The sequence below is a fragment of the Eurytemora carolleeae genome, unplaced genomic scaffold (assembly GCF_000591075.1).
Source record: "Eurytemora carolleeae unplaced genomic scaffold, Eaff_2.0 scaffold50, whole genome shotgun sequence".
NCBI lineage: Eukaryota > Metazoa > Arthropoda > Copepoda > Calanoida > Temoridae > Eurytemora > Eurytemora carolleeae.
The window spans coordinates 298,200-320,107 of record NW_019396217.1 but is presented as its reverse complement, the minus strand read 5'-3'; the positions used below and the strand labels follow the sequence as shown (position 1 = coordinate 320,107).

General features: G+C 30.7%; 1 protein-coding gene across 1 annotated transcript in view; it reads left to right on the top strand.

Moving 5' to 3' along the window:
- LOC111698411 (cingulin) overlaps positions 1–21,908 on the top strand; it is a 31,962-nt gene that overhangs the window by 3,842 nt on the left and 6,212 nt on the right. The window contains exons 4-18 of the mRNA XM_023468744.1: positions 1,441–1,504; positions 2,380–2,486; positions 2,722–2,833; positions 11,824–11,880; positions 12,408–12,420; positions 12,891–12,984; positions 13,484–13,544; positions 13,750–13,800; positions 15,229–15,299; positions 16,067–16,260; positions 16,585–16,661; positions 17,668–17,722; positions 18,367–18,473; positions 19,145–19,197; positions 19,394–19,442. Coding sequence (XP_023324512.1) covers positions 1,441–1,504; positions 2,380–2,486; positions 2,722–2,833; positions 11,824–11,880; positions 12,408–12,420; positions 12,891–12,984; positions 13,484–13,544; positions 13,750–13,800; positions 15,229–15,299; positions 16,067–16,260; positions 16,585–16,661; positions 17,668–17,722; positions 18,367–18,473; positions 19,145–19,197; positions 19,394–19,442 — 1,165 coding nt within the window. The remainder of the gene's footprint in view (positions 1–1,440; positions 1,505–2,379; positions 2,487–2,721; positions 2,834–11,823; positions 11,881–12,407; positions 12,421–12,890; positions 12,985–13,483; positions 13,545–13,749; positions 13,801–15,228; positions 15,300–16,066; positions 16,261–16,584; positions 16,662–17,667; positions 17,723–18,366; positions 18,474–19,144; positions 19,198–19,393; positions 19,443–21,908) is intronic.

Genomic DNA, 21,908 nt, shown 5'->3' with positions numbered 1-21,908 from the left:
GCAACTAACTAGTTACTTTAAAGTGACTTTAAACGTAATCATTAGTTTCTTAAAGTGACTTTAAACGTACTCATCAGTTACTTTAAAGTGACTTTAAACGTAATCATTAGTTACTTTAAAGTGACTTTAAATGTAATCATTAGTTACATTAAAGTGACTTTAAACGTACTCATTAGTTACTTTAAAATGCCTTTAAACGTAATCATTAGTTACTTTAAAGTGACTTTAAATGTAATCATTAGTTACTTTAAAGTGACTTTAAACGTAATCATTAGTTACTTTAAATTGACTTTAAATGTAATCATCAGTTACTTTAAAGTGACTTTAAACGTACTCATTAGTTACTTTAAAATGCCTTTAAACGTAATCATTGTTACTTTAAAGTGACTTTAAACGTTATCATTAGTTACTTTGTAACTTTAAAGTGACTTTAAACGTAATCATTAGTTAATTAAAGTGACTTAAAACGTAATCATTAGTTACTTTAAAGTGACTTTAAACGTAATCATTAGTTACTTGAAGTGACCTAAAACGTAATTTCAAGTGACCCTCCATTGATACTGGGGCATTAACAACATTACCCTTAAAAGCTTTGTCTGCTCAAGTAAATAGATATTTATGTTTTTGATTTGGAAAAATCATTTTTTTTATAGGTGTGGTCTCGTTAACAAATTGACTTGTGCATTTCTTGCTACAGAAACAATGGGCCGGAATGACATTAGCAGCAAATTAATTACAAAAATACTTATTCTTTAATATATTACAATAATACTTATTCTTGTAATATATTACAATAATACTTATTCTTGTAATATATTACAATAATACTTATCCTTGTAATATATTACAAGAATACTTATTCTTGTAATATATTACAATTATACTTACCCTTATAGTATATTGTACAATAATTCTTATCCTTGTAATATATTACAATAATACTTATTCTTGTAATATATTACATTAATACTTATTCTTGTAATATATTACAATAATACTTATCCTTGTACTATATTACAATAATACTTATCCTTGTACTATATTACAATAATACTTATCCTTGTACTATATTACAATATGTTGAACAGTGATGCAGATGCATATCTTCTAGTTCTAGTACTGCAGGGTCCAGGGTGTATATGGCACAGTTCGTAGAAATTGAGTAATACAATTCTAAATAATTAGTATAAAGAGACTGCTTCTGTTTTATTATATGACCTGAAAGGACCAAAGTGGCATTATGGCACACAGTTTTATCATGGTACAAAAACAATGTCATCACGGTTCAAGATGTTTAAAATGTTCACAATGTCGACTTGAGGTCATTACTCATCATAGTTCGCGAATATTATAAATTGTATCTTAAATTCCAACTGTACCAGTATATCTTATTTTTTTCTGATATCATGTATCCTGAATCCTGTATCCGGTTTATCCTAGGGTTGCCCATGTCTCCTCTATCCTGGAGTACCTAGAGCTGTTAGGGATTGAAAATGCATCTCAGGTATTCTTTAATCACATATTGACAGCAAAAAATTCCTTTAATTTTTGGTTCATCTTCTATTAAATAAAGCTTTTTGCTCATATATATATTATATTCATCAGTTATATTTGTCTAAAGCAAAATTACATTAAACAGTATAAAAGTTTACAAACTAATACTCTTTTCTCTGGATATTGCATTTTATAATTGACAGGTTTTTCCAAAAAAACAGGTGCAATACAAGACTTTTAGCATAGTATAGTTTAGTTATTCAGAGGAGGTTTTCAGAAATGAAGTTTCTTGGTCTTGGAAAATAAGTATTCAAAACAGGATTTTAAGTTTTATTGTACCTAACATATATAATATGTGAATTAAAAGTATGATTTAGTTTTTGTAAGGACTGTAAACAATCGCACTTTGTTTACATTTTTGTGGGTAGAATGTAAACACCGGATTTCATACTTATGGGCAAAAGAAACTTTTAATATTTTTAGACTTTTAACAGGTTTTATGACAAGGGTCCAACGATTTTAAATCGTATTCTGTAGAAGTTTGCTTTTATCAAACATGCAAATTTGTTATAGTAGGTGAAAAGAAACCAAAAAACCCAAAAATAATCGTGCTAAAATGATCGTTTTTGCCTTTAATTTTCTTATATTGTCGTTAAATCTTTTAAAAGTCTAAAAACATTAAAAGTTTTTTTTAAACGAATCTGGCTATTGTCCATCCCTTTAATCAGGGCAAGATGCATTCGGTTTCTTTTATTGGAATTCAATCACGTGAAAAAAAGTACGTTTAATGGGTCAAATTGTAATCGAAAGCCCCAGTTCTCTGGAATAAGGACCTAACCGTTAAATTCACGTGATTGATTGTCTCTCATAATATTGTTACTCCAGGTGATCTCTGAGTACGGTTTGGGAGGAGAGGAGAGAACCCATCTTGATCTCCGACACCTAACCCAGATTATACAGGAGGAGATTAACCAGAGTCAAGATATACTTAGGTGAACCCCTCCTTGATAATCCTTCCATTAAAAAATCTATTGATTGTTCTAATTTAAGAATTAAGTAAAGGAGTTGAGTTATGGCCACAAATTTAAATTTTATTATCCCTGTATATTAGCAGAATCCATAGTTTGAATTCAACTTCAAAATCATACATATTCATGTAAATTTATACGTACATTTAGTATCTAATTATATATTGATATATTGTTATATTTACACTGTGTACTGCAGGTATTGTACTGTACGGGCTGGAGTATGTGTGTACGTGAATGAAGTCCGTGTACTCAATTCATTCCTTGAAAACTCAAACAAGGAACGAGATAAACTAAAACTAGATATTCAGGTAACTCTTCACCAAATGATAGAAAATATTAAATCCAAATTTCAAGTGACCCTCCATGGAAAGAGGGCAATGTCCGATTTATAACGGTACCCTTGAAACGCTTGTGTGTGCTGCGTCAGTCTGAACTCACATAGCGTACACTGGAATTTGCAGCTGAAAATATGCGGGTTTCGGTAAGTTTACACACACATATCTCTGAACTCGACTAACACAAAAATGTTTCAAGGGTGCGATTGTAAATCAGGTATTGCCCTTTTTGAATGGAAGGTCACATAAAAATTACGCTTACAGTCACTTTAAACTGAAATGAACATTACACAATTATACATACAGCAATACAGCAATACGCCAACTGATATAAACGTTACACAATATACATACAGCAATACAGCAATACGCCAACTAATATAAACACAATATACTTACAGCAATACGCCAACTTAAGAAATAGTAAAAATCTTCCAAGTCAAGGGAATTTTTGTCTTTGTATAAGTAAAGATTTCACACAAAAATTGAAACCATGAAAAAAATAAAGTAAACTTCAATATAATTGAAGATAAATGGGAATGTGCCTGTAATTTGAATAAATATATATGGGGGGGGGGGCACGCCCCTGACTGAAATATATATATTTATAAAGGACTCCAACCAAAAACTGAGTGTACTCCTCCAAGAGGTTGATGAACAGACTGAAATATATATATTTATAAAGGACTCCAACCAAAGACTGTGGATCTTTTGATCGGATCCATTGGATCTTTTGATCGGATCCATTGGATCTCTTGATCGGATCTTGAAATATACATATATATTTATAAAGGACTCCAACCAAAAACTGAGTGTACTCCTCCAAGAGGTGGATGAACAGACTGAAATATATATATATTTATAAAGGACTCCAACCAAAGACTGAGTGTACTCCTCCAAGAGGTGAATGAACAGACTGAATTAAAAATATATACATATTTATAGAGGACTCCAACTAAAAACTGAATGTACTCCTCCAAGAGGTGGATGAACAGACTGAGATATATACATATTTTAAAAGGACTCCAACCAAAGACTGAGTGTACTCCTCCAAGAGGTGGATAAACAGACTGAAATATATATATATATATATATATTTATAAAGGACTCCAACCAAAAACTGAGTGTACGCCTCCAAGAGGTGGATGAACAGACTGAAATATATATATTTATAAAGGACTCCAACCAAAGACTGAGTGTACTCCTCCAATAGGTGGATGAATAGCCTGTAATATATATATTTATAAAGGACACTGAGTGTACGCCTCCAAGAGGTGGATGAACAGACTGAAATATATATATTTATAAAGGACTCCAACCAAAGACTGAGTGTACTCCTCCAAGAGGTGGATGAACAGACTGAAATATATATATTTGTAAAGGACTCCAACCAAAGACTGAGTGTACTCCTCCAAGAGGTGGATGAACAGACTGAAAAGCAGGAACAAGACTCCATCTTGAAAATACAGTAAGTATTTAAAGAAAAGAAAGATCATGATGTTCCAAATTATTAATTTATCGATTTCATCCCGAAATTTCATTCTTCAGATAGATAAATTCAAAATTGCAAAATTACTGAAACGAATATAATCTTTTGAAGGAATTTGCTACAGTTAATATATTGATTTCAACCTATAGATTTATACTGATTGATTAGTTGATTGATTAAATATTTGATTGTTGGATTGACAAATTGTCGATTTGTTAGTTTGTTTATTGTTTGACTGATTTATTAAATGATATACTAATAATAAACAGATTAATTTTTTGGTTGATTGATTAACTGATCAAGTAAATGATTGATTAACTGATTTTATTTTGTAATGGTCGGGGGGGGGGGGTTTAGGGGAGGGCGTGCCCCCCTTTTTCGAAAATATGTTCAAAATAAAATTTCAGTCGAAAAAAAGTAAATTTTCAGTTGTTGATTTCAGATTTGGCTTTGTTCAATTCAAATCTAATTTGTTGTTCTTGTGTTTTTTAAATATTTATACTTCCAACAGATGTAAAATGAACGATATGAGTCAATTCATTGAATGAGTGCGTGAAGCGCAAAAAAAAATTTGTTAACTTCTCATGGTTTAATTACAGATTTAATTACAAGAAATAATCATTTATATTTTCTGAAAAAAAACATCAAAATACATACAACCCATAAATATTCTCAAGTCTGTATAAAATAGCTGCAAATATATGTATAACATTTTAATCATCTACATTGAAAAAGGACAGAGAATGTTACCTTTTCTCCTGAAGTTATTGAATTTATGATTGATCATTCAAACCAACATTCATAATCTTATTTCATTTTTGATTTTATAGAAGTTCTTTCAAAGAAGATAAACTTTATCAGTTATCAAATATGATTTGCCAGGTTAATGACTGCTCTCTAGATTTGGAACTGAGTTTTTGTCACAAACTCAAATATTCTAATCTCTAAAATCTTTTCACCAAGTGATGTAAATTTTTGATAGTTCAAGCTTAGATTATTTTACCAAAAGAATTTAAGGTTTTAAATCGACGACATTGGGTTGCAAAGATAAAGGAATTAAATCTGGAAAAACTATCACTTAACTAAAGATTTAAGAGTTAGGCTCTCTTCGTCTTGCTTAGAACATGTCAAATAGTCAACTCCCGGCACAGTTAGTTAGAATAGAACTTAAATCAGTATATTCTAAGTACATTTGTACAGTTTGTACTCTATAAACTAACAACAGTCAACACAAATACAGTACAACTCGGAACTCTTTTTTACATTTATTGTTTACAATTTAGACTTTTAGCCTTCAGAATTGAAAAAGTTTTTAAAACTAACGATAGTATAATTTCTACGATAACTTTATTGGTTTTCTTATTCCTGTAATACTGATATTCGCCATTAGCTTTCTTTTCATTCTGCAGGGGCGCCCCTCTTAGGTGCTAGGATTAAATGATTAAATTAACTGATAAAATTGATTGATTGAGTAGACAGCTTGAGAGTAGATGGTAGGAATATTGTTAATTGATTGATTGAGTAAGCAGCTTGAGATAAGATGGTAGGAATACTATTGATTGATTGATTAGACAGCTGGAAAGTAGATGGCAGAAATATTATTGACTGATTGATTGATTGACATTAGACAGCTGGAGAGTACATGGCAGAAATATTATTGACTGATTGATTGATTGATTAGACAACTGGAGAATAGATGGTAGAAATATTATTAATTTATTGATTGATTGATTGATTGATTAGACAGCTGGAGAGTAGATGGCAGGAATATTATCATGAATTTGAAAAGAGAGCTGAGGAAGAAAGAGAAGGAAACACAGCAATGGTAACTTTTATCATTATTATCGTCACTAATTATAATCATAATAATCTCAGTTAAAAAAAAAACATTTTTTAATTATTGAATCATGTGAATCTAAAGGGAATCTATCAAATCAAAGAATTATTATTGCTTTTTATACTAAAACCCTTTTATTCTTTTGTTCGAAATTTAGTTAAAGATAACACCTACTACACCCAAAATTGCCATGCTTACCAACATTTAGAGTTTAGACACATAAAATCCACCATGTATAGTATTTAAGTCCATAAAATCCACCATTTATAGTATTTAAGTCCATAAAATCCACCATACATAGTATTTAAGTCCATAAAATTTGCTACAAATAGTATCTTAGTCCATAAAATCTGCCAAAAATAGTTTTTTAGTCCATAAAACCAGCCACAAGCTGTATTTCACGTTTAAGCCCAAAAAATCTACCACAATCAGCAGATAAGCCCCTGAATTGAACTCCTCTGATTACTGTTTTTTTAGATCAAAGATTTGTCAGAACAGTTAAACCAACATTTAATAAATCAAAAGGAAGAAAAAGAAATCTATTGTCAAGAAGTAATAAAATTGAAAAAGGTAATTTTAGTTTTTAATATTAAAACTAGAATAATTTTCTCTGATTAATTATTTCAGGAGATATCAAGATTAGAAGATGAAAACAGTTCTTTAAACTCGAGGAAATTCTCATGAAAAAATGTTTCAAGAAAATATCTATTTGAGCAACAAAAGTTTCCTGCTTCAGGGAAAACAAACTTCTGTTAAAGTTTCCAATTTGATTACATTACATACAGCATCTTCAGCCTTTAGATTAAAATACACCAGACCCCCCCCCCCGGCCCTCCCCCTCCCAACTATTGATGCCCTTTTTACACCTCCTTCGCCCCCTCCCCTCTCTAACAATGGCTATGATCAATGATTCAATTCTATTCTCCCAAGATCCAATCTATATTCTATAATTGTAGAGCACTGCACTTTTTTGGGTGGGTCCCACATTACAAGCCAAGGAATGCAATTTAACGTCATTTATTAAAATGGTAGAAAATTATGAGATTGGTGTGCAGGATTGCGGAAATGGGCGCCAAAAATTCGCAAATTCTGGAGAAAACTGAGATATTTGTTAATGCAGCAGCAGGTAAACATCAATTTTCATGAACAATCTCTTTAATATTAATTCTTTAAACCAAACTAGTTGAACCAGGTCCAAACTAATTAAACCTGGTCCAAACTAGTTGACCTAGTCCAAACTAGTTAAACCTGGTCTTAACTAGTTAAAACTGGCCCAAACTAGTCAAACCTGGTCCAACCTAGTTGATCCTGGTTCAAACTAGTTAAACCTGGTCCAGTCCAAACTAGTTGAACCTGGCCCAACCTAGTTGAAACTTGTCCAAACTAGTTGAACCTGGTCCAAACTAGTTAAATATGATCGAAACTAGTTGAACCTGGTCCAAACTAGTTGAACCTGGTCCAAACTAGTTAAATCTGACCGAAATTAGTTGAAAGAGGTCCAAACTAGTTGAACCTGGTCCAAACTAGTTGAACCTGGTCTAAACTAGTTGAACCTGGTCTAAACTAGTTGAACCTGGTCTAAACTAGTTGAACCTGGTCTAAACTAGTTGAACCTGGTCCAAACTAATTGAACCTGGTCCAAACTAGTTGAACCTGGTCCAAACTATTTGAACCTGGTCCAAACTAGTTGAACCTGGTCCAAACTAGTTGAACCTGGTCTAAACTAGTTGAACCTGGTCCAAACTAGTTGAACTTGGTCCCCATCTAGCAATAGTTAATCTATATTTAGCTTGTTGTCAAGTGCATCCCAAGATAGATGAATGTATTGCATAATATGCAGCTGTAGAGATGAATTGCAGTATTATACCTCGTGCTATCTGATTTATATTTTAGACCAGAGATACACTAAACATGCAACTTATTACAGTGCAGACTTTATCAGTTGGTTTTAGGTCGTCGTTACATTATAAACCATGGATTAACGTAGATTTAACAATATATGCCTTCCCACCCACCGGTGTACATTTGAATATCCGAGCTGGGCCAACCTTTGCAGTCCTAGTTGATTCAAGAGAAATTAGTTAGTGCCACCAATTCTAGCTTTTAATCGCTATATCTTTGTAACCCAATGTCGTAAACCTTTGATATTTCAAACTATGAATTATCACATAGTTTGAATTTGAAATATTAAAGGTTTACACCATCAGGTTGCAAAGATAAATGGATAAGAAAGGATTTGAGTCTTTGACACAAACTCTGATTTCTAATCCTTATATCTTTACAGCCTAATGTCATAGACCTTTGATATTTCAAATTATGAATTCTATTGTAGAAAATATTCTAAGTTTGAAAAATCAAAGGTTTATTAAACCAAAAGGTTGCATAGATATAGGGATCGGAAAATTTGAGTTTGTGGCAAAAACTCAATACCTTTCAGTTTGTTGAAAAACTCAGTTTCTGTGTTTAAACCTTTAGAGACGACATCGTTTTCTATAGTTTTCGCATAAGTTTCATTGCACACAATTAAATGATAGAATTCTTGGCATGAACACCTTTTACGGATTTTTAAAAGTGCCGCACATTCCTAAAAAGGCGCGAATTCATAAAACTGTCACCTTTCTGAATCGTGAATATGTATTTTATTTGAGTACTCTGCATTTATTCATATTTTACAGTTAAATATATAAACTGTGTACAGGGAGCCCCAATCTATATCTAAATATATCTATATTTAAAGTAAAACAATATTTATCACTTTAAATGTAAAACAATTTTAATCATATTCTGTAAAAATCCAATCATTATAAAAAATGGTCCACTATCAGTTTTATTCCAACTGATGATTGGGTTGGACCCATGAAACATTTTGTCTTGGAAGAAATATATATTTAAACATCTAAAATGTATATTTAAACTGAAAAAAGTTGAAAATACTATATATCTTTATCTATAAATATTATGAAGTATTCTTTGCATATTTTTTCACACTAATTTTTTATATTTCATGATTCTTTACTTTTTAAGAGTTTTTTGCAATTTCCTTTTCAACGTAAAACTATAAAGAATTTAATTACCAAGTTTCAAACATTTTGAAAACACAATTAGTATTATCTTATCGGGTTCAGTAGTATTATCACGCCAAAGTATGGCAAATGACAACCAAATTTATTTATGCTTAACAAGCAGACATTTAAATCTGTTTTAGTTCTTTTGAATTGAAGTAGAATAACATTTTTTTCCAGATTTATTCTTTCAAACAGGGATGCATGATTTTTAAGGATTGCGGAAAAATAAAATGTTTGATAAACATTTTTCCATCGTTTTCCCAAAATTCCCAATTCTTTTGTCCTATTTAAAGGGAGTGACCGGCTATGTAAGGTAATTGAATTGAGTATGCAGTGTTGTCGAAAACTTCTTTAGGATTCGTTTGAGACATATTTAACTTTTTAAAGATCTGTAAATCCTGAGTTTGAGCGCAAATTCGACGTTCAAAACTCCTGATACGGATACGCTTTCAGAATAAGTTTTTTTTAAATTATTAAATAACGACAACAAAAACTAAAAGTAAAAATTATACAGTAATCTAATTAGATGGCTAGGAACATATTTCACAAAAGAAATTTGTCAATAAATCAATGCTAAAATCGATTATTTCGTTTTCATTATTATATTGAATTTCTAATTTTCTTTAAATTTATTCGCAGATTTCTTCAAATTCTTTAAATGTCGTTTTTTCAATAATAATTCTAGAAAATCTGCGAACATCTTTGTGAATAACGAGAAACTAGAATAATGAGATAATAGAAACTAATAATTGAACAAGATTACTTATTTTCGATGATAAGATTAATTTTTATTTTCTCAAAATGTTCCTAAACATGACGTCTGTAGTTTATATAGAATATTTTTAAATTTTATGTCGGCGTTAATTAATAATTTAAAAAAACTGATTCTGAAAGCGTATCCACCACCAAAGTAGGAGTTTTGAACGTCAAATTTGCGCTCAAACTCAGGATTTACAGATCTTTAAAAAGTTTAATATGTCTCAAATGAATCCTAAAGAAGTTTTCCACAACACTGTATACTCAGTTCAACTACCTTACATAGCCGGTCACTCCCTTTAAGCCATGAAAAATGTACAATTATTCCTAATAATGTGGCGGAAAATACTTTATCACAAGGAGCCGAGGAAATTTAGTTTTCATAAAATATATATCAGATTTATATTATAAATAATTAATTAATGAAGCCTTTGTTCAACTTCATCTGCTCTGCGTAATGAAAAATGAAGATTTGTGATGCGTTGATCAAATTTGGATATTTTCTAGGATGTGAGACGGGTACAGCTAATTATACTTTACTAGAAAAGGTATTTTTTCTATTATTGTTGTTATTATTATTATTATTATTATTATTATTATTATTATTATTATTATTATTATTTTTATTAATATTAGACAACCCGTCATTCAATGAAGTTGGACTGACATAACATATAAATAAATACCTAGGCTAAACGCCACTCCTATTAAAGTTTTCATAACAGGAGTTAGAAAGAATAACCCAACTGAATCAAGAATTAAAAGATGAAAATGATGAACTTCAAATTGTTTTACTGTCAGAACGAAATCAGTTTCAAAGGTAATTTTATAATCAAGAAAATTTCCTAGTTTCCTGGTTTCTTAATTACCTAGTTTATTAATTTCTTGGATTCCTAATTTCCTGGTTTCTTATTTTCTTAGTTTCTTGGTTTTTATAGTTTTCTAGTTTCTTGGTTAAATAGTTTCCTGGTTTCTTATTTACTCAGTTCTTGATTTCCTAGATTCCTATTTTTCTAGTTTCTTGATTTCTTATTTTCTCGTTTCCTAGTTTCCTTGTATCTTAGTTTCCTTGTTTCTTAGTTTCCTTGTTTCTTAGTTTCCTTGTTTCTTAGTTTCCGTGTTTCTTAGTTTCCTTGTTTTATAGTTTCTTGATTTCCGGGTTTACTGATTTCTTAATTTCCTAGTTTCTTAGTTTCCAAGTTTCCCGGTTTCTTAGTTTTTTAGTTTCTAAGTTTACTTGTTTCTTGATTTCCTAGTTTCTTAGTTTTAAAGTTTCCTGGTTTCTTAAATTCCTAGTTTTCTAGTTTCTTAATTTCAGCTAGTTTCCTGGTTTTTCAGTATCCAAGTTTCCTGGTTTCATAGTTTCCTGGTTTCCTAGTTTACTAGGTTACTAGTTTCCTAGTTTACTGGTTTCCTAGTTTCCTGGCTTCTTATTTTCTTAGTTTCCTGGTTTCCTGGTTTCTTGGTTTCCTAATAAGCATGTTCTCCTGTTTTTCTGCATGAAATTAATTCCCACAAGGGTTGGCCAGGTTGCCAGATTAATTTACAGATTCTATTCTTTAGTTGCTCGAGTTCTTCTTTCTTATTCCTCTTCCTTTATCTCTGCCTTCTTCCTCTTCCTTAATCTCTTCTTTCTTCCTTAATTTCTTCTTTCTTTCTTAATTACTTTTTCTCCCTCTTCCTTAATCTATTCTTTCTTCCTTAATTAACTCTGGCCTTTACTTTTTAAAATTTCGGCTCTTGTTTATTATTGCAGCACGTGTCAAAGTATTTAAAAACACGTGTTATTTTAAGGTTGAATACCAGAAATGTCCAGATTATCTCTATCGGAGGAAACGAGGATTCTTCTATCATAGATAATTGTGTTTCTCAGGTATTATTTCTTTAAATATACAGCTTTAAGTTTTTAAATATTAAACTTTAGATTTTAAACTTTAAATATTAAACTTTAAATATTAAACTTTAAATATTAAACTTTAGATTTTAAACTTTAAAGATTAAACCTTAAATATTAAACTTTGAACATTTAATTTTTAATATCCAGCTTCGTATATCCCAATTTAGATATCAAGCTTTAAGCAATCAACTTCAAATTTCATTTTCAAAAAAAAAACGTTAATAATATTCAATTTTAGATTTCCAATAATAATTAATAAAACAAAAAGTATAAAATAATAAATAACTTATTAAAACTGTATACTACTAACTTGTACTAATAAAGATTGCAGTTATTGCTGAGAATTTCTGAGAAAATGTTTGATAAAATGTAATGTTTAGGTGACTGTTTGATAAAATGTTTGATAAAATGTAATGTTTAGGTGACTGCTTGATAAAATGTTTGATAAAATGTAATGTTTAGGTGACTGTTTGATAAAATGTTTGATAAAATGTAATGTTTAGGTGACTGTCCAGGGTTCAACTGAGTGTTCATCTGAAAAAAAGAATAAAACATTTAAAAATGCAATTTCAGGTTTGTTGTTTTTGTACAAGATTTTGAAAACAATGTCGTAACATTACAAACCAAATTCCAACCTGTATCCCCTGTATCCATTGTATCCCTTGTATCCCATTAATTTCCTGTATTTACTGCATCCCCGGTATTTCCTTTATCCCCCGTATTCTCTGTATTTCCTGTATCCCCTGTATTTATTTTATCCGATGTATCCCCTGTATTTCCTGTATCCCCTGTTTCACCTGTTTGCCCTGTTGCCCCTGTATTCCCTGTATCCCCTGTATCCCCTGTATCCCATGTATCCCTTGTATCCCCTGTATTCCCTGTATCCCCTGTATCCTCTGTATCCTCTGTATCCCCTGTATCCCCTGTATCCCCTGTATCCCCTGTATCCCCTGTATCCTTGAGTATCAGTAAGAAACTATATTTAGATCTGCTTAACTCTGTATCCCCTGTATCCCGGAGTACAAATGGACCCTCCTCCCTCCCCTCCGCTTTACCATCCTACCCTAAAAAAGAAAATAGGTAAATATCATTTATTAAGAAAATAGGTAAATATCATTTATTAAGAAAATAGGAAAATATCATTTATTAAGAAAATAGGTAAATATCATTTATTAAGAAAATAGGTAAATATTATTTATTAAGAAAATAGGTAAATATCATTTATTAAGAAAATAGGTAAATATCATTTATTAAGAAAATAGGTAAATATTATTTATTAAGAAAATAGGTAAATATCATTTATTAAGGGACTTTTTTATGACTTTCATTGCATGACTCAGACTGCAACCTACTTTTTTATTCTTTTAATAATTGGATAAATTTTTAACATGAACATTGTACACTAAACAATTTAAACAATACACTGTACACTTTAGACTATAAACAGTACATTTTACACTACAAACTGTACACTCTACGCTATAAACTGTACACTGTCCGCTATAAACTGTAAACAGTGTACATTTTACACTACAAACTGTACATAATACACCATTTATTGTACACTGTGCATATCTAGGATTGGAGAAGTTCATCATCTTGAGCAACATTGTAAAAACCTAGAGGGAGAATTGGATCAGGTAATTTGATAGTTAGGGTACAGGGTGTCCCACGAAACATGACAGTATGCAAGAGGCCTTGAGTGTCGTCTTGATTTTTGATATAATTTGCTGCGTTTATTTGTCATTAAATTTATATTGAGCTTTATTATGTAGATAACAAATGTAATAATATTGATTATAATAACAATATTAAAATCTATAATTATATTGATGATACTATTAGGTTAAGTTTGAAATAATTCGAATGATAAGCGAGAAGGCAGGATACTCTAAGGTTCGTATTTTTAAAGCAAAAATTAATTCACCTGTTCCTTGTCTCCGATTTCCCCTTTGTTTCTCTTTCCTCCTTCGATGTTTGTCTTAAAAATTTGACTTCTAAGAAAATCAAATATTTGAAGGATTTAACTTTAAGTAATGCTGAATTAGAGATTTGAGAAATTGAGAGAGAGAGAGACGTTCACAATAATGTAGGGATTATCCGAAGGGATTAGGCTTGATTTTAACATGTTTATGGATTGAAGTATTTTCTGAAGGGATTGAACTTGGTTATAGCAAGTTTATGGATCGAATTATTATCTGAAGGGATTGGAGTTTATAACAGCAAGTTTAAGGATTGAAGTATTATCTGAAGGGATTGAGCTTTATAGCAGGTAGTTTATGGATTGCGTTATTACAGTTAAACCCTAAATAAGCCATACATCGAAAGAATTTATCAAATGTCGTATTCTTCACTTTCTGATAATGGAATGTTGCAGATATTTAGTTTTTATTAAATAATTATAAGGAGTTCTTTAAAACTGTTCCCGCATATTCATTGCTATTTATCTATTTTCGCAAATACTGAGATTTACGCAAAATAGTATAAAACGACATTTGATAAATTCTTTCGATGTAAGGCTCATTTAGGGTTTGACTGTATCTGAAGGGATTGAAATTGATTATAGCAAGTTTATGGATTGAAGTATTATCAGAAGGGATTAGGCTTGATCATAGCAAGTTTATGGATTGAAGTATTATCCGAAGGGATTATGTTTGATTATAGCAAGTTTATGGATTGAAGTACTATCCGAAGGGATTAAGCTTGATTTTAGCAAATTTATGGATTGAAGTATTATCCGAAGGGATTAGGCTTGATTATAGCAAGTTTATGGATCTGAAGATCAATTCTTTTTTGTTTTTATGAATATTATGCCATGCCCAATACAGGGACAAAGTTTCCATAAGTTCTTAATTAGTTGTTTTAGCTAAAATACTTACCTAATATTCCTGCTTTTAAAAATATTGTTTGTTTGTCTAGGAAGGATCTGAAATTGCATGCATTTCAAAACCGCAGAATTGTTGCAGAAATGCAACTTTGCAAATTTAGTAATAAAGTTGAAAACTGTGCAAAAACAAAACAAGATATATAGCAAAATCAACAAAATCTATCCCTTTGTTTGTTTTGTTATTGTTTCCGGTTTTTGACATCAATTTTCATATGAACTGTTAACAGCTATTAGACATCATTAACTTATCTTTAAAATAACGAAATTTCAAAAAATAAACTTAACATTTCATTAGAACGTGTTGGATTGAAAAATACCAAAAGAGCAATTTAATGAGCAATTTCCAACGACTACAGATTCTGCAGTGCATAAATAGACATCACGACAGTTTGTTTGGTTTTTTAACATTGGTTATAAACAAATTATCTGTTTTTTAGGAAAATGAAACTCTTCGCCAGTACAGAGCAGCCTTCGAGGAACTTCAGAGAGAAAATACAAGTTTACAAAGGTAATCCTTCAACAATTCATACATTCCTTAGTTTATTCTTCAACCTTTCACCCATCCTGTAGTTTATTCATCCTTTAATTAATTTATTCAAATTCTTACATTCAATGTATTCTTTCATTCATTCTATCATTTTTTATCTATCCTACATTCTTCATTCTCCCTCAGAAAGAGGAGGCTAGTTAATGGAAGTATTCATACTTTCACTTTTTTAATCATCCTGTTGTTCATACATTACTCAATTCACCTTTCTTTAATTTACTTATTCGTTTATTCTTTTTACACTTTATACATTGTACTTCAGAGAGAGAAAGCTTGTTAATGGAGTTACTTTCACTCTTTTACTTATCCTTTCGTTCATTCATTTCTCACCTTTCCATCATTCTGTTCTTTGAACAACAGGATGAAATATAATTAATGATAACTTCAAACATTAACATTTCACACATTTTAGACTCAAATATGACATTAAATTTTCCTTTGGACATAAAACAAAGCAATTGTGCAGTGTAAACAGATCCATTTAATTAGTAAGTAATTAAATAACTTACTAGTAAAGCTATTTGCTTCGTAAAAACATTATATATGTTTACACCTTTGTATTGCTTTAATGTCGTCTTTATATTCTATAGTTTTCTGGTGGGTGGGGAAATGTTCAAATAAAAATCTCTACAAAAATTACGACGCCAATTTATTTTCCTGACGTATTGTTCAGAAAATTTTTAGTCCTTGAAAATATATTTTTTATTTTTATTTTTTATTTTCTTCAGGGAGCTTGAGTATTTAAGATTACCTGCTCGTTTCTCACCAGCTAGTGACGAGATACAGAACCTTGAAGCTGCTGACACAAGAAATGAGCTGCTTCCCTTCCAGAATACTGCTGTCAGTCCCTTACCAGGAGCTGCTGGCAGCAGTACTCTGGAGATTCCTAGCTTACTGGAAGCAGCCAGCAGCATAACCCTAGGTAAAGATATATATTTATTTATAATTAAATGATTACTGTTTTTGTAAAAATCAGACGGTTTTTATAATTTTTAAAATGTTCAAGACACATATAAAGCAGTTTTAGTACAGGGATGAATATAATAACATCCCCCCCACACCATCCTTTCTGGGATGAATATAATAACATCCCCCTCCCACCCACACCATCCTTTCTGGGATGAATACTTAAGAAAATTTTATTCATTTTTTTCTAAATAATTTCTGCTGGTCATAATATATTGTTGATATTTCCAAATTCAAAAAGTATGAAAAAATTTATATTAAAAATTGTAAAAATATTTAGAGATTCCAATTATGCAGCGGAGTAGCCCTGATGGACAGGAGTTTGAACAAAACTGTCTGGGCAGAGAAACTTTACAGGTTTAAAACACAGCTTTTACAAAAAGCAATCATCAGACTGCAGTGTCTATGATTCTCAATTATTAGAAATAAAGAGATTCCTATAAAACTTTGGAATACAAATTACAATGAGGACTTTTAAACTAAAGACAAGATTTAAATTTGTTTTCCAAAGAAAGAAAGCCATTGTACAACTTTTTGCTTTTATAACAACACCAATTATACGATAAAATTGGTAAATCATAAAATGTGGTGTGTTTCCTCTGATGGCTAAGAGTGACTCGTTATACGAATGGAAGACAAGTGTGTAATGTGTATACTTTGTATTTTAAATCTTACAGTGAATCCCAGATATAAGAATACAAAGCAAGAGTTTTTTATAATGTCGTATTCTCAATTCATGTATTTAAGATAAAATGCCGCGGTAGACTGCAGTTTACTGTATCAATTGTTGTCCTACATGTTTCTAATAATTTACCTTGAATTAAAAATAAAAGAAATTTCTTAAGAATTATCAAAAAACTTATGACTCTACCAATGTTATTTGGATATATTTTCATAAATCGTATTTGCAACCCTTTGAAGCTGTGAGAATCTCAGTAGTAGCTTTCTTTTAGTGCAGAACCACGATGAAGCATAACATCTGTCATATATTTCAAGGCGACATTTCATGCACTATTGTTATGGATTCTTATGTGTGAGATGGGCTGTAGTACAGTTAAACCCTAAATAAGCCATAAATCGAAAGAATTCATCATATGTCGTATTCTTCACTTTCTGAAAATGAAATGTTGCAGATATTTAGTTTTTTAATTAAATTATTATATGGAGCTCTTTCAAACTGTTCCCGCATATTAATGGCTATTTATCTATTTTCGCAAATACTGAGATTTACGTAAAATATAGAAAACCAATTGAAATATTTTCAAGACGACATTTGATAAATTCTTTCGATGTATGGCTCATTTGGGGTTTAAATCGTTGGTTTAAATGTATTAGGTTTTAAGTTTTATTTATTTTTTTACAGGAGAAGATTTGCGAACTGGAGAAGGAAAAAGAAGAAGAAAACAAAAAATTCAAAGGAACTGTAAATGAGAACAAAAACTAAACAAAAAATATACATGGAAGACGATATTTGACACAAACATGTCAAATTTTAATCTTTGAATTTGAAGTTATCAGAGCCGGAATCTTCTCTTGGATAAATTTTATATTTAACGCTGTTTCAACTTTGGTGAGATTGTACGAAACATGACAGTAGCAATTGACGAATTGAAATTCGTCTTTGATTTTTGATACCATTTTCTGCATTTATTTGTCACCTTAATTTTAGAAGTAATATTTTAGAGTTAATAATCACAAAATACCCCCGTACTGTGGTCCGCTTTCTTTCTGCTTTTAATATTACCCGAGATATGAAGATTTTCGTTCAGATTTCGACAATTTTTGCTTTATTTAACAAAATTAAATCTGAACGTAATATCTCCGGTAAAATAAACAGCACAAAAACGGCAGACCATATTTTGGAAATGCCAGGACTAGGAGAATATATTATTCTTTCAAAAATCATAAAGTAGGTTGACGACAAATAAATTCCAAGATCAAAGACGACTTTCTGTCATGTTTCGTGGAAGCTTAAAGCTCATCTTGCAGATAACCATAGCTTGAAGACGACATTTAGAACCATCTTGTAAATTTGTTTGTTCTGATGAGTATGTTTGATTAGAATCTATATCCGGGTTAGAAGCTAGGGTTGGTGAGCTCCAGGAGAGTTTAGAACTCATGAGATCAGAGTTCGAATCAATGGAAGACTACTGGCAGACTAAACTAGAGGTAGATGAACGGGATTCATGGGGTTTCGCGCCATTTTTAGTATGAATGAGACTAAAACTTCGGCTTAGGATTTTGCATTTGTAAATATTTTATCTGATGTATTTTTGCATTTTTTCAAATATGCATTAGTACAATTTACGAAATCCTGTAGCATACTAAATGTTTGTAATCTGGGTAACAATGTTGGTTAGTAGAGTTTTACTTTCAAGTAAACACAGTAACCATATTTCTGTTTCTGAACGATCCCATGAATTGTTCCGAACACATTAAAAAAAATCAGTTGAAAATATAAATGATATTTTTTTGATTTTGATTAAAAAAATAATTGACGACAAAAATTCCCCCGTTTTCTTAATACTACTGTTCAGGGTTCCTCACAAAATATGAGATTTCAGAGATGACTGTACAGAATTTAAACTGTTTGTTTCATATATAATTTCCTACAGCTGTGAACAAACAATTGTTTATAGCTGTAGGAAATTATATATGAAACAAACAGTTTAAATTCTTTCTTTGCCTTTATTCATGAAATAAGCCATAAAAAGCTATAACATTCTTGGAGGAAAAACATTATATAATCTTGGGATCGTCATATTTTAAGAGTTTCTGGTCGTCTTTACAGTCTCATCTTTTGGGGGTAACCCTGTATGATACATGAAAATATATTAAAGGAGGAGAGAGAGTTCTACGAGAAGCAGCTCCGACACTCCGAGGAGCAGTTCAGGTTAGTTTAAAGGAATTGTTCACGGCTTTCTCAGTAATTTACTCTAAACGGAAAAATTCTACTTATTAATCAATATTTGTTATTTGCTCTTTTTGTAATTATCAGCGTTTTTTTCAATGTATTTTGCAACTAAAAAGTATTAAAGAAGCATCACCCAAAGCTTCAAAGCTAAAAAATATTAACTCTACAATTTTAGGGAGCTGGAAGTTCGGGTTAAAGAGTACGAAGGTCTACTGCTAGGAGAGGTAAATATAGGAATTAAAGGAATTGCAAGTCTTTGCCACATAATCAAATTTCTATTCCCTATATTCTTGCAACCTGATGGTGTAAACTTCTTATGTTTTTTGTTGTTTTGTTTCTACAGAATTCATAGTTTGAAATATCTGTGGTCAGCCACATTTGGTTGCAAAGCTAAAGGATTTTAAAAATTAGAGTTTGTTGCAAACACTTAAATCTTTTCTAGATAAGTAAATGAGGCTGTGAAGGGACTTTATAAAGATATGTAAATCCTGAGTTTGAGTGCAAAGTCGACGTTCAAAATCGTAATTTTGGGTGGATATGTTTTCAGAATTACGACGACGAAAAATGTAAACAAAATTCTATAGTAAACTAATTAGTTGTTTAGTAACAGGTTGAGAAAATAAAAATTAACTCTTATCATCGAAAATAAGTAATCTTGTTAAATTATTAGTTTCTATAATCTCTCTTTAAACACAAAGATTTTCAGCAGATTTTTGGAATTTTTATTTAAAAGACGACATTTATAGAATTTGATGGAATCTGCGAACAAATTCATAGAAAAAAAGAATGTCAATATAATGATGAAAAAGGAAATAATCAATTCTAACTTCGATTTATTGACAAATTTCTTTTGAGAAATATGTTCCTAAACATCTAATTTGTTTACTATAGAATTATACTATATTTTTCTTCGTCGTTATTTGATAATAAAAAAAGCGATTCTGAAATTCTCAGATATTATACATCGTCTCAAATAAATCCTAAAGAATTGTTTCACAACTCTGCATACTCTTACATAGCCGGTCTGCCCCTTTAAACCCATCTCTCAGAGAAAATGATGGATGTTTACTTTCTGAAAATAAAAAGTTTAATAAAGTTACATTTGATTTGTACAACAGAAACAATGAGCAAAATTTACAGAATGTTATCGAGATAAAGGTTTAAAGGTATCGTTGTGAATTGGTCGGGTAACTGTGTGAAGGGAGGGTTTTGCTCAAAATAACGGGAGCAGACATTTTTATTTTGTAAATGAAGGGGAAAGACTTTAATCTTGTGAAGCTGTCTTATTTCTGTGCTTATTCATTTACTAAACCATGAAAATAATCAATTCAATGCAGAAACCAAAAATCAAGGTTCAAATCGTCATAGTTTTGGGTCGTCTTTGTGGCTAATCTGTAATTGAGGAAAGTATCTCTTCATTAAAGTTCTAATATTCGGTATTTTGATTACTTTTCAGAAAAAAAGATTTTTTACAAGATTTTTGATCTTTATTCGAATTTCTAAAAATTATACTTTGGTTTTGACTAAATATCTGTTCATTGAGATAAAAAGGTGATTGGTTTATTTTTTCACATAAACTTCATACTGGGTCGTATTTCTAAAAAGATTTTAATATTGTATAAGACAAACATGAAAGTTGCATCCAGAAATTACATAGTTCTTCAGGCACTCTCTTCATACTTTTACGTTTAAACTTGAAGATTATCCAAAATAATATGGGACCCTGAATAGAAACTTATTGTTTAAACCGTCTAAAGGGTATTTTTCATTTCCCTAGTTTTGTTTATTGTAAAGTTTATTCTGTATTATTTAGACTGGTAAGGTGAAGTATATTCTGTATTATTTAGACTGGTAAGGTGAAGTATATTCTGTATTATTTAGACTGGTAAGGTGAAGTTTATTCTGTATTATTTAGACTGGTAAGGTGAAGTATATTCTGTATTATTTAGACTGGTAAGGTGAAGTATATTCTGTATTGTTTAGACTGGTAAGGTGAAGTATATTCTGCATTATTTAGACTGGTAAGGTGAAGTATATTCTGTATTGTTTAGACTGGTAAGGTGAAGTATATTCTGTATTGTTTAGACTGGTAAGGTGAAGTATATTCTGCATTATTTAGACTGGAAAGGTGAAGTATATTCTGTATTGTTTAGACTGGTAAGGTGAAGTATATTCTGTATTATTTAGACTGGTAAGGTGAAGTATATTCTGTATTATTTAGACTGGTAAGGTGAACTATATTCTGTATTATTTAGACTGGTAAGGTGAAGTATTTTCTGTATTATTTAGACTGGTAAGGTGAAGTATATTCTGTATTGTTTAGACTGGTAAGGTGAAGTATATTCTGTATTGTTTAGACTGGTAAGGTGAAGTATATTCTGTATTGATTAGACTGGTAAGGTGAAGTATATTCTGCATTATTTAGACTGGTAAGGTGAAGTATATTCTGTATTGTTTAGACTGGTAAGGTGAAGTATATTCTGTATTATTTAGACTGGTAAGGTGAACTATATTCTGTATTATTTAGACTGGTAAGGTGAACTATATTCTGTATTATTTAGACTGGTAAGGTGAAGTATTTTCTGTATTATTTAGACTGGTAAGGTGAAGTATATTCTGCATTATTTAGACTGGTAAGGTGAAGTATATTCTGTATTGTTTAGACTGGTAAGGTGAAGTATATTCTGCAT